The sequence below is a fragment of the Loxodonta africana genome, chromosome 13 (assembly GCF_030014295.1).
Source record: "Loxodonta africana isolate mLoxAfr1 chromosome 13, mLoxAfr1.hap2, whole genome shotgun sequence".
NCBI classification, from domain to species: Eukaryota; Metazoa; Chordata; class Mammalia; order Proboscidea; family Elephantidae; genus Loxodonta; species Loxodonta africana.
The window spans coordinates 72825558-72838650 of record NC_087354.1 but is presented as its reverse complement, the minus strand read 5'-3'; the positions used below and the strand labels follow the sequence as shown (position 1 = coordinate 72838650).

At 36.5% G+C, this 13093-nt stretch overlaps 1 protein-coding gene across 5 annotated transcripts in view; it reads left to right on the top strand.

The window, feature by feature from the left end:
* LRBA (LPS responsive beige-like anchor protein) overlaps positions 1-13093 on the top strand; it is a 766566-nt gene that overhangs the window by 161309 nt on the left and 592164 nt on the right. For 3 of the 5 annotated variants that reach the window (XM_064267557.1, XM_064267556.1, XM_064267559.1), the window contains exons 23-29: positions 701-879; positions 1710-1863; positions 2272-2452; positions 7023-7150; positions 7677-7784; positions 11144-11303; positions 13049-13093. In XM_064267557.1, the coding sequence (XP_064123627.1) occupies positions 701-879; positions 1710-1863; positions 2272-2452; positions 7023-7150; positions 7677-7784; positions 11144-11303; positions 13049-13093 (955 nt within the window). The remainder of the gene's footprint in view (positions 1-700; positions 880-1709; positions 1864-2271; positions 2453-7022; positions 7151-7676; positions 7785-11143; positions 11304-13048) is intronic. The other 2 variants (XM_010597205.3, XM_064267558.1) reach the window with 1 other exon arrangement.

Here is a 13093-nt window from a genome sequence, read left to right as displayed (position 1 = left end):
GGAAATATTGGCCTTTTAGTCCTTTATCTGACTAACCCAGTAATAGCGTGTTAGTTTTTCAACAAAATCTAGGACTACCTTCCTGTAGAACCACCTGTCATTTTATAATTTTGTTTAAACAAAGTATATGATTTAAAATTGTTCCATGAGGTCGCTTGACTTTCTAAGAGGCAGGTGCTTTTGTGAGACTTCGAGACACAGTCTTTTCCTCGACCAGTATCTCAGAGTGACTTATGAGACAATGGTTGGTTTCTTGGTGTCATTTCCCACTTTATTCAGTGCTTACCCTCTCACTCTTCTTCTATTTTTTGTTTGTTCTTCACTGTACTTATTTTTGTTCTTTATTTTAGCAAGTTTACAATCTAGATACAGCTTTTCCTTTATGCCAACATTCAAGACTAATAACTTCTTGCTTCCTACTTCTTGATTCTTGTTGCTACATTGGCTGGTGATAATACTGACATGGTTCCAAGCTAATTACTGTTCAATGTAGTAGTTTAGCATTTTTGATAACTTTGCTTTAAATGTATTAGAATATTAATGTTATTACTCATTGATATCTCTCTAATTTTAAATTCTTTGGTAGCATAAAATGTGTTTGTTAGTTGAATTGTATAAAAAAAGAAGCTACTAAATTACTTATTTTGTTAATGACTTCATTTGAAGTTGAACTTGTCTTATTTAAAATTTCCTGTATTAGATGTCAAGACAAGAGGAGCAGCCAGGGCAAGATGTAGCCCCAAATGCAGCTAATGGACAAAGGAGGGATTCCAGATCGACTATGTTTCGTATTCCTGAGTTCAAGTGGTCTCAAATGCATCAACGTTTGCTCACTGATCTGTTATTTTCCATAGAAACAGATATACAGATGTGGAGAAGGTTTGTCCACATGTTTATTACAAATGATGTGTGTAAACCTTATTCTTTGTTTCCAAACAAAATTGTATAGTTAACACTTTCCTCTTAATTTCAGATATTTTGTTAAAAAGTAGACTATAAATTATTTCTGGGGCAGAGTTTTATTGAATTAACTTTTATTCTCCATTATGAGAAACCCTGTTTGGATTATAAAAACTTGGAACCCAGAGATGTTTCTTTAAAAAAAATTTGCTGAAGATTTTCTATAGCATATTTTATAGTATGAAATTCACCATAAGGTAAGTCTACCAAGCAGGTTTAGTACAAAAGTACTAAAAAATAATTGGGATTTGTGTATAAAATTATACAAGTCTTCAATGCTTAAAAGGTAGATTTTATCCTCCGTTGTGTGATTTATGATTTTAAAAGTGCCTGATTTATTTATTTTCATTTATATGCTATTTTTATTCTATTTAAAGGCATTTTAAAGTATTTCTTAAGAAAATGTTAGCAGTTTTAAATAGCGTGTTTGGTTCCCTTTACCTTTTAATTTTTGCCACATGGCTTCTCAGTTTTGTTCCTAGTTGAGGCTAATTTACTTCAACTTTTTATATCAAGAGTAAGATGTACAGAATTTATGTTTTAGCACCAAAGGAAGGCATGGATAATGACCACTGCTATGGTCTACTTCTTCTGAGGAAGTATAAACCCCAAAATGTCTCCTGTATGGTTGTCTTTCCTCAGCTTTCAAGATGAAGCAAAAGCACCTTCTTATCTTCCCTACCCTCAAATAGGCAGGCTGTGGTTTCCTTTCTTCAGCTTTTCAGTAAACATCATTTATCTTTGGACAGCCATTCAACAAAGACGGTTATGGACTTCGTGAATAGCAGTGATAATGTCATCTTTGTACACAACACAATTCATCTCATCTCTCAAGTGATGGACAATATGGTCATGGCTTGTGGGGGTATACTGCCATTGCTTTCAGCTGCTACATCGGCTACAGTAAGGACTTAACTACTATGTCAAACTGCCGTGAAAGCTTGGGTGTTATGCATTCTTATTGATTAAAACTTGAATGTGGTGCTTACTATACGTCCTGAGGGCTGTAAATCAAAAGTAACAGAATTTTTTACAATTACCTGAAAGGACCTTAGAATCTGTTCTAAGAATAAAAGGACTAAAAAGAATGTTGGTTTTCTAAGGATGAATCAGCTAGTGAAGAATTTGATTGACAGTGTTTCACCTGTATGTTTCCAATGCTTTTTTTAAAAGATGAAATGACAAGTGAATGTTGAACTAGATTTTTGAAAGACTGACTTTTTATAAAATTTAGAAATTTGGGGAATGTATTGGGTAGAGTTAAATTTTTATTAGAACATAGATGTAAATGTCAAACTTTATTCCTTACAGCATGAGCTGGAGAATATTGAGCCTACTCAAGGCGTTTCAGTGGAAGCCTCTGTGGCATTTTTGCAGAGGTTAATCAGTCTTGTGGATGTCCTCATTTTTGCAAGTTCTCTTGGCTTTACTGAAATTGAAGCTGAAAAAAATATGTCATCTGGAGGAATTCTGCGGCAGTGTCTCCGACTGGGTGAGCTGTTAAACTTAAGACTTTACTTGAAAGTTTTTCTGTGATACTCCTGACAGGGAACGCAACAGAGAATCCCTGATGGAGCAGGAGAAAAGTGGGATGCAGAACTTAAATTTTAGTAAAAAGACCAGCCTTAATGGTCTGTTTGAGACTGGAGGGACCCCAGAGGACATGGCCTCTGGATTCTCTGTTAGCCCAAAACTAAAACCATTCCTGAAGTGAACTCTTCAGGCAAAGACTATAAGACATAAAATGATACTGGTGAGGAGTGAGCTTCTTGGATCAAGAAGACACATGAGACAATGTGGGCAGCTCCTGTCTGGAGGTGAGATGAGAAGGCAGAGGGAGACAGAAGCTGCTTGAATGGACACGGGAAGTACAGGGTAGAGAGAAGGAGTGTGCTGTCACATTGTAGGGAGAGCAACTAGGGTCACATAACAATGTATGTATAAGTTTTTGTATGAGAAACTGACTTGAATTGTAAACCTTGACTTAAAGCACAGTTAAAAAAAAAAAAAAAGAGAAAAAAAATTTTTTTTCTATAATCCACACATAGTTGACAATTATCTTTGCTCCTGGTGTGGAAAAAAAGTTTGCTGGGAAATTTGCCTATGGCTACTTACTAACCTCCAAAGAGTGAAGGACTGTGTCTGACTGTGCTGCAGTAGTAGCTGTCAAGTTTGATAGAGGACATGTGTTTTGAACAATCTACAAAAGTGATCTGGTCAGCATCCCCCTTCTTTCCCTTTATTTCTCAAACTTTAAGATACATGTGACTCACCTGAAGATCTTTTTAAAATGTAGATTTGATTCTGTAGGTCTTGGGTAGAGCTTAACTTTGTATCTTTCGAACAAGTCCCAGAAATGCTTACAAACACATTTGAGTAGCAAGATTCTAAACTAGCATCATTCAAATACAGCCTTTATTCAAATAAGCTGTGTTAATTTGTTAAAGCAGTTAATAAAACTATTACCTTTCTGTTTTTCTCCTGGAAGCAGTTCTTTCTTAGATGAAAGTAAAGATAACGTGAAATGACTTCTTATCTTTACCTGGATTTCCCTGCAGGAAGCAAAAAAAATTTTTTTTCTCTTTGCAGAAGATTTTCTGGTTCTAGTTGTAAATCCTGAGACTTTGTTAATTGATTTTGCTTACTAAATGGAGAGAAGGAGGGGACCAAGAAATTGGAAGCTAAAGGATTAGGTTCCATGGCTATATGAAAACAGATGAGAAATAAGGCACCTATGAAAACAGCAGAAGTGGAAAATCTACTTAATAAAATCTTTTTCCACATTATAGTTTAGGGCCTGTTATATAAACTGAGGTATACCTATACTTAGACCTTTACGGTGCAGTTTCTAATTTTATTCAAAATACTGTTCAGAGTACTTTTAGACTTAGGATTCTTTAAAGAATTTGGTATAACTGTTTAAAGTTGTTTTTTAAAATTTTAATTAAGAGAATCAAAATTGGTGATTATAACAAAAGCTATCACTTATTCACTACTGCCATTTATCTTTATTGCTAATCTTCACAATGAATCAGCTATTTTGTTCCTTTTATTTGTGAAGGAATTGGAGCTGAGAGAAATTAGGAAGCTTATCCAATATTCAAAAGCTATAATTCCTGAGGCTGGACTTTGAATAGTTTTGTCTAACTAATGCTTTTCTTTCTGAAGTAGTACCACTGTTTAGACTTCTTATTAGTAATATAATTAAAATATTTAGTCTTCCTTGCTTTTGTGTACACTCACTCCTCACTTATCAACATGGTCAGTTTCCAAAGACCAGGTCATTACGTGAAAGTCAGGGTTATGTGAAATACTCTCAATTTCCTGCCCCTGTCTCCCGTCCTCCCCAGCTCCAGCCCTCCTAGCTCAGTGGCCACTGTCCCTATGTACCTTTGGAGGTCCTGGGCTCACCCTTGCTCTGCTCACCTGAATCAGAATTCATGCTGTGGGTTGCTGGCCTGGTGTCCTCAGCTGTCCGTTGTCCCAGCTCAGGTTGTGTAGTGTACTCTGTGTGGTACGCTGGCAGTGTGGTCTGGGTGGTGTCTTCACCAGGGGACAGCTCCGCAGACAAAAGTATGGGGCTGGGTGGGGGGAGGGTGTGCCTGGGGGGGGAGGATGCGAGGCAAGAGCCAGAGCACTGATTGCCCATGGGCTCCAACCATGGGTTAAATACCTCAGGGCAGCATAGTTCCTCCCTCCCTGTGCCTTGGACAGCTGCATGGCTAGGGTGTCTGGGTTGGCAGGGTTGTTAATACGCAAAATAGTTGAATTTTTTTTACTTTTTTTTTTTTGATGTTGTACTTAGACGAAGGTATACAGAATGAACTAGTTTCTCGTTAAAAAGTTAGTACACATAATGTTTTGTGATATTGGTTACCAACTCCAAGATATGTCAATACTTTCCCCTTTTCGACCTTGGGTTCCCTGTTGCCAGCTTTACCTGTCCCCTCCTGCCTTTTAGTCCTTGCCTCTGGGCTGGTGTGCCCCTTTAGTCTCATTTTGTTTTATGGGCCTGTCTAATCTTTGGCTGAAGGGTAAAGCTCAGGAGTGACTTCATTACTGAGCTAAAAGGGTGTCCAGGCACCATAAACTTGGATTTTTTGTACTCTCTGTCAGACTAGTAAACCTGGTCTTTTTATTAATTTTTTTTGTGAGTTAGAATTTTGTTGTACATTTTTCTCCAGCTCTGTCCGGCACCCTGTATTGTGATCCCTGTCAGATCAGTCAGTGATGGTAGCTGGGCACCATCTTGTTGTTCTGGACTCAGTCTGGTGGAGGCTGTAGTACCTGTGGTCCCTTAGTCTTTTGTACTAATCTTTCCCTGGGTCTTTGGTTTTCTTCATTTTCCCTTGCTCCAGGTGGGGAGATTTTTTATTATTGTTGCAAATGCAAAATGTCAGATAACGAGATAACGTGAGGAGTAGGTTTATACTATATTAAACCTTTCTCCCTTCCTACAAAAGAGTACGTTTCTAAAAGCAAAGAACTACAGTAGAAATGCTTCACTATACTCAAGGGTCGTTACATTTAGAAGCTAGGGAAATACTCTATCTTCCTCATTTTGTAGCTGTAGAAGAGAAGAAAGTGCTAATTCAGTCTACTCCAGCACCACTTATTTTTAGATATGGAAATGAGACCAAGCAGGTAAATTGTCCATAATCACTTAATATATTATGGTTCCAAACCTGTTGCCATCGAGTTGATTCTGACTCAAGGTGACACCGTGTGTTATACAGTAGAACTGCTTTGTATGGTTTTCTTGACTGTAATCTTTGTGGAAGCTGTTTGCCAGGCCTTTTTTCCATGGAGCTGTTGGGTGGGCTTGAACTGCCAGCCTTGAGGTAAGCAGCTGATGGCAAACCAGGCTGCTAGAGGATGGTAAGCTAGGTAAAAAATCCCAGTGTTCCTGTCCCTGGTCTCCTCACTGTCATCCATTCTTGAGGGCGTGGATGGGTAAGGTGAGGGGAATGGCAAAATAATAGTATCCAAATCTGATGTGGTTTTTACTTTCTAATACAGATCTTAATTTGATTCTATGTAAACTTTGACAGCGATAGTATAAAAAGTTATTTTGTGGGTAGGATTCCAAACTTGACAGTTTGTGTTCTATGTCCTTTCCCTCCTTCCTCCTGTCCCTTCCTTCCTTTCTTCCAACCCTTGTTGCCCTCTTTTGGCACCTTTTTGAGCACTTTCTTTCTCAGTTCTTCTCTCTGTTAGCCATGTAATAGTCTGGTGATAAATAAAATCCCCACTTTATATAAGTTTTCTGTTTTGCTCCTAATTTTCTCTTTCAACCCTGTTCAGTTCAGACTTCTTGAGTCCTACTGACTTGGCTGAGAATTTAAATGATTACTTGATAAGAAACAATTTCTAGTCAAGTGTGGATGACCAATTAGCCATTTAAATTTCAAAATTAATTAAAAAATTACTTTTTAAACGGATTTCTAAATAATCAGGCATTTATTTGACTGGTGGAACTTTAGAGAGATCATTTTAGACAGTTTATTGATCAAATTCCTTTTTCTTTCTCCTGCCTTTTAAATATTTTTAACACAAACCAATAGTAGCTAGATCTTATGAATGCCATATTATCTGCCAATCTCTAGTATCACACTCCAAAGATACAGCACAAGAAAAACAGGAGAGTTGCCAGTTTAACTATCCTATCTTAACGAAAGTAATAGAAGATTATCACCTTAAACCAGTTTGTATCAATCTGATGTGCTTTCCATTTTCTTCCACCTTCCTTTTAGTTCTTTTCTTCTCCGTCTTTTTCATAATAAAAGATCTTTTCAGCTAGCCTGGGTGAGACCTAAGAAACAGTAGTCTATTATTAAGACTCCTCAACTTTTGCCCTTTTAGCACTGTGTCTTAAGGTAGCCAACAGAGTCAGACAATTCTAGATAATAAAATCCAGGACACATTTTAGCAATTTGCTGAAAGTAATCTGTTTCGAATAAAATCTTACGTAAATTGTATCGTGTAGGTGATTTTTATCCATTCCATATTCTTAAATATAGTTTTCTCTTCTTGCCCAATCTTTTCCTTAAAATAAATTACAGTGTGCGCAGTGGCAGTAAGGAATTGCTTAGAGTGTCAGCAGCATGCACAACTGAGAAGTAGGGGAGATACAGCAAAAGGCCGGAAGACAACACATAGCCTGATTTCTATGGGGAAATCTGCAGCAAAGGTAAGAATACAGACTAGCTGATTTTAAAAAAGCAAACTCTAATGATTGAGGTCTTAAATTTATTTGTTCACTTCAACCTAAAGTTAAATAAGTCTGACAGAGTTCCCAGCCTAGTTGTTTTAAGCTGTGGCTATAACATTCAAATATTTGTGTTTAAATATACAGTAAAGATTTGATTATACTTAATCTTGTCTGCTTTTCTAAATGTTTACTTTTCTTGTTTCTATAATTCCTTTTCCTTCAGATATGTCAATTTGTATTTCATGTACTTGATGGGGTAGCATGCAGCATGTTTTTTCTTGCATGGTTCTCCTCTATACCTCCCCCATGCCCTGTCTCCATCGACCCCTGCCCCCTAAATAAAAAATGAAAGAAAGAAGTGGGGGGCGGGGGGCTGGAAAAGGAATGTTGTAGCCTTGCTTTTCTGGTTCTTAGAATACTGTGTTTATTTTTTTTTAAATGACTGTTTAATGTGTGCATGTGTTTGTGTATATATACATATGTATGTATATATATTTTCTCTTAGAGTCCAGTGGATATTGTAACTGGTGGTATATCTCCAGTAAGAGATCTTGACAGACTCCTACAAGACATGGATATTAATCGGCTTAGGGCAGTCGTCTTCAGAGACATAGTAAGTTACTGTATTTCTTTCGCATAATCTGTTAGCTGATACATATTTCTAATTCCAAAATATTTAGAGTCACAATACTTTGTGATGTGAAGTAGTCTAGTAGAGATAGGAAGACTGGAAACTAATTCTCTTGACAATGATCTTACAATGTTAGACTGTTGGAAAGGATTAGCTATCTAAGTGGAGTTAGTATATCAGAGCAATGGTAGTAAAAAGATAACACATTATTATATTCTAAGCACCACAAAGGCTTATGTGTACTTGTTAAGTCCAACAGCTTCTTGAGTTGTGTACTTTGTAATTCCCGTTTTATAGATGAGGAATCTGAGGCACAGAGGGCTTGAGAACTAGTAAATGCTAACGAAACTAGTAAATGATAACAGCCAGTTCAAACCTAGCCATCTAACTCTAGAGTCCATGCTCTGAATGTAATAAAATATTCCACTTCTGAATGGCATGTTACTGTGCTGAATATAAGATATTTTTTCCTCAAAGGTGTATTAATGTGATATAAATGTGCATGATGAATTGTTGCTCTTAGTGTGGTGTTACTTATTTTTTTAAATGGAAGTTTTGTTTTAGCTGATTTTGATAAAGTATGTGGCTGTTTTGTGAAGCAATTTTAAGTCACACAGGAGAGAATAGAGATGAGAATAAAAATCATTGGTAATTTCACTCACCAGGATTTACAGTATTATTAGTTAATATTTGTTGGACCACTTACTAGATATTAACCACAGTACTGTATAGTCTAAATATATATTAGACATAAATTTCTTTTAAACTTGATAACCTCAGTTTTTCATTTTTCTTCCGCTTTTCTCTAACGTTTAGTTCCTCTCGAATTCTTGACTAAGTTTTTATATACTTAGAGGATTAGGAGTATTATCACTAACTGATAATTTTTGAATACTTACTGCATATTAAGCACAGTACTGGATACTCTGTATCTACTATCTCATTTAATAATCTTACAATAATCCAGTGAGAGCATAGCAATATTAGGTTAAATAATTTACTCAAGATAACACAATTAAAAGAGATGGAAGTGGGTTAAGGGCCTGGTGAATCCGATTCTTGACATTTTAATTTTAACCACTGGGCTCTGCTGTCTCCCTAGATTTCAGTTTCCTGCTTTTTGAAAGCCATTACTATTCCTTTAATGAAGAATCCACCCACCTTCTGTTTGAAAACTCTCTGACCTTGCTGACTTGGGCCCATTTTGGGGCCAAATGATGCTGTTTTTTTCTCCCCATTTTCTTGGGCAGTGCGGAGTCTACCATCCCATACCTTCGTAGTTCCTAAAATGATCTTCAAAAATTTAGAGTAGATGATGTTACTCTTTTGCCTTAAAAACTCTCTGATGGCTTCCCATAACACTTATAATAAGACCCAAACTTCTCACACTGGCTCTATGTAATCTGGCTCCTGTGGACTTTTCTAGCCTGACATTATAGCACAGTATTTGGAAACAGAATCAAAATATCTCATTTGTCTACCATGTTACTCTCCAAAATAATAAATAGTTTTAAGTTTTTATAAATACTAAAATTATATAATCATAGGCATTTTAGAAAAGAGAAAACAAAGATAATATTCTCAGAACTGTACCCCAGAATTTTGCTTCTTCTAGCATAAGCAAACTTTAATCAAAAACAAAACATATTACCCTGTGGAAAAGTATTTCCCTGAGGCTGAGAAATAAGATTTTAAACTGGAGTTCAAATTTGCTTTTTCTCTTATATATGCATAAGAGGTAAGTTACTTAACTCTCTAAGCCTCATGTTGTTCAAATGAGTTAAGGGATGTATATGAAGTACTGTATTTTTATGCAAATAACACGTGCGTTATAGTTTTTTGCCAACCCCACAACCCCCTCATACATTATTTTCGTAGGCGCAGTGTGTGTTATATGTGTGGGTGATATTTACATGGATACATTATTTGTGCAAAAATATGGTACCTAGCACAGGGCCTGGTTCCCAGTAAGTTTTCAAAAAATGACAGCTGCCATCTATTTCAGGAGGTAGGATTTAGACATAAGTATCTGTGGGGTGGAAACCCTGGTGGCATAGTAGTTCAGATCTATAGCTGCTAACCAAAAGGTCGGTATTTCGAACCCACCAGGCGCTCCTTGGAACCTTATGGGGCAGCTCTGCTCTGTCCTGTAGGGTCACTATGAGTTGAAATTGACTCCACGGCAATGGATTTGTTTTTTTTGGTATCTGTGGGATATTTGTTCTGTGGGGTAAGAAATCAAGCCCACACTATAGACTTCATACTGTAGTTAGTAAACATAGAGCATATCAGTGGGCTAAAAGAGAGGATTTAGATAGACATAAATAATTGAGAACAGATTAAGACGGTAAAACCAAATATGTTATTTGCCTAAAATTTTAATATTGATATCATCACTAGATATTATAACAGGCATCAGAGTTGTGCCAGAGGAGCACAGGCATGTCTAGAGAAAAGGGAAAATGTACGTTTATCTTGTCCATCAAGACTAAGATGTTCTTGCACATAAACATAAAACAAAACAAAACAAAAAAAACATGGATTTTTGTCAGATTACAACTTTGTCCAATAATTGCATCAAGTGATATGTTCAGGTAGATGCACATACCATACTTTTTCCTAAAACTGATTGTGTCGAAATCTTTTGACACTGGTTAATTATTAACTTTTAGTTTCATTTGTACCATTAGTTTTTGTTTATTTATCTGCTTTGCAGCAATGTTTCTTTGTTTTCCTCATCCTAAACTTGTGTACTAATTGAGATACGTTTAGTTTGGTGGTCTAGTGATTAAGTGCTACGGCTGCTAACCAAAAGGTCGGCAGTTTGCATCCACCTGGTCTTTCTGGCAGACACGGTATTTGTAATCCTGGACACTTGGTTGCCTGTACTATTTAAAATACTCTTGAGAAGTCCTTTGTTATCCTGTTGTATATCTGACTTTTTTTCTCTTGGATGTTGGTCTTTTAGCAAAACGGTTATTGTAATTTTTACATACTGTAATTTATATGATTAGAAGTAAAAATAATCAGTTATTCACATATAATGATAATTATTGTTTAATTTTATAAAATGCATGAGGACGTATCTCTTCAGATTCAGTTATTTATTTATTTTAAATGAGCCAGGCTCTCTTTCCGTGTTATGTGAGTATAAAACTTCTCACTTAAAGGTGTTTTTCTAAGAGTCGTTGTTAGTATTTGCTCAAGTGGACTTTATTACTATTTTCTGTGTATATGAAAAGATTTGTGAACATATGTTGTATTTAAATATCATCATGTGAAATAAAATGAAAATGTATTGTGTAGTAGTGGTATAATCAACCACTTTTACTTTTTCCCAGGAGGATAGCAAACAGGCTCAATTCTTAGCCTTGGCAGTTGTGTACTTTACTTCCGTTCTTATGGTGTCCAAGTACAGAGACATCCTGGAACCCCAAAACGAAAGGCGCAGCCAGTCGTTTAAGGAAACTGGCAGTGAAAGTGGGAATGTATCACTCCCTGGTAAGTTTCCATCTTTTATTTCCTGGCATCCAAGTTTCAGGTAAAACATTAGCTATACCTGATAGTAAAAAATATTGATTCTGGGATTTAAATCTATTTGTGTATGAAATGAGATCACACATTTATTTTTATAAATAACCATTTTAATTTTTTAAAAATCTCATGCAATTAATTGCAATTGAAAAAGAATTTCTTTTGTTTAAATTGAGCCATCTGCTTAAAAGACAAATAATAAAAAAAAGTTAAAATTTTTTACGAAAAGGGAATTAAAATTTGTTTACTGAAGCATTTGCTGTGAAGAATAAATAACTCATTCTCTTAGGAGAGGGCTGGTGGCACAGTGGTTAAGTGCTTGGCTGCTAACCAAAAGGTCAGTGGTTTGAACCCAGCAGCTGCTCTGTGGAACAAAGATGTGGCAGCCTGCTTCTGTAAAGATTATAGCCTTGGAAGCCCTGTGGGGCACTTCCACTCTGTCTTATGTGGATGCTATGAGTCGAAATCGACTTGACAGCAGTGAGTTTGGTTTGGGTTTTATTCTCTAGGAAAGACAGACTTGTTAAGTAACTGTAATAATTGGAGCTTTAGATGTAGCTGCCACTTTTAAAAGTATTGTTATAAAAGTAGCTATTGCGGTTATTGAAATAGCTATTTTAGTTATAGAAGTAACTGTCACCCAAAGGAGGAGACTTATTCATTTAATAAATATTTATTCATTGCTTACTAGGTACTTGGGTATATTTATAGATAAAACAGAAATATATCTCTGTCCTCATGGAGCTTACATTCTAATGAGAGAATATAGAAAATAGCAATAAATATACTAAATAAATTGTTTAGTATTTTAGAAGGTGATTAAGTGCTAAGAAAAAAACAGCATAAAAATATTAGGAATGATTGGGGGAAGTGGGGTGTAGATTTTATTCTCAGGGAAATGGGTGTGGATTTTACACTAAGGGAAATGGGGAACCATTGGAGGGTCTTGAGGGTAGACATGTCCTCTAACATATATTTTAAAAGTAGCACTCTGGATTCTGTGTTGACAGTAGGCATGAGAGGGCAAGGAAAATCATACATTGTTATCTCTTGCTGTGTGACAAGCTACCTGGAAGCTTAGCAGCATAAAACCACAATCCTTCTTGTGATTCTGTAAGTTACATTTGAACAGGGTACAGTGAGGATGATTCATCTCTGCTCCAGATGATGTTTGCTACGGTAAGAAGTCCAAGGTGACTTCTTTACTCATTTAGCTGTTATGTCTGCTAGGATGGCTTCAGTAGCTGGGGCTGACTGACGGAAATGGCTTATTTGGAATTATATGTCTGGGGCCTTGATATTTGCTGTCAGTTGGATTTCTAGGTTTTACTTCTTTAATTCTGAGAACCTCTTTATCTCCACATGGCTTCTCCATATCCTTGCATCCATATGGTATCTCTTCATGTCCTGTCCAGCAAGGTAGCCATATTTTTTTATAGAGCAGTTCTGGGATTCCACGAGTACAAAAGCTGCCAGACTTTCTTAAAGCTTGGCCCCAGAATTGGCATTGTCTTAGTTTATGCTCTCTAGAGAAGCAAAACTAGTAAAGGATATAAATATATGTATAGAGAGATTTATATCGAGGAAGTGGCTCACGTGGTTGTAGAGGCTGGAACGTCCCAAGTCTGTGGGCCAGGATAGAGGTGTCTTCTATCAGTTGGGGCTGCCGAACCCAAGATCGGCAGGTCAGAGAGCAGAGCTCTTGTTCACAGGTTGCAAAGATCAACGAATCCCAAGATTGGCAGGCAAGACCTCAG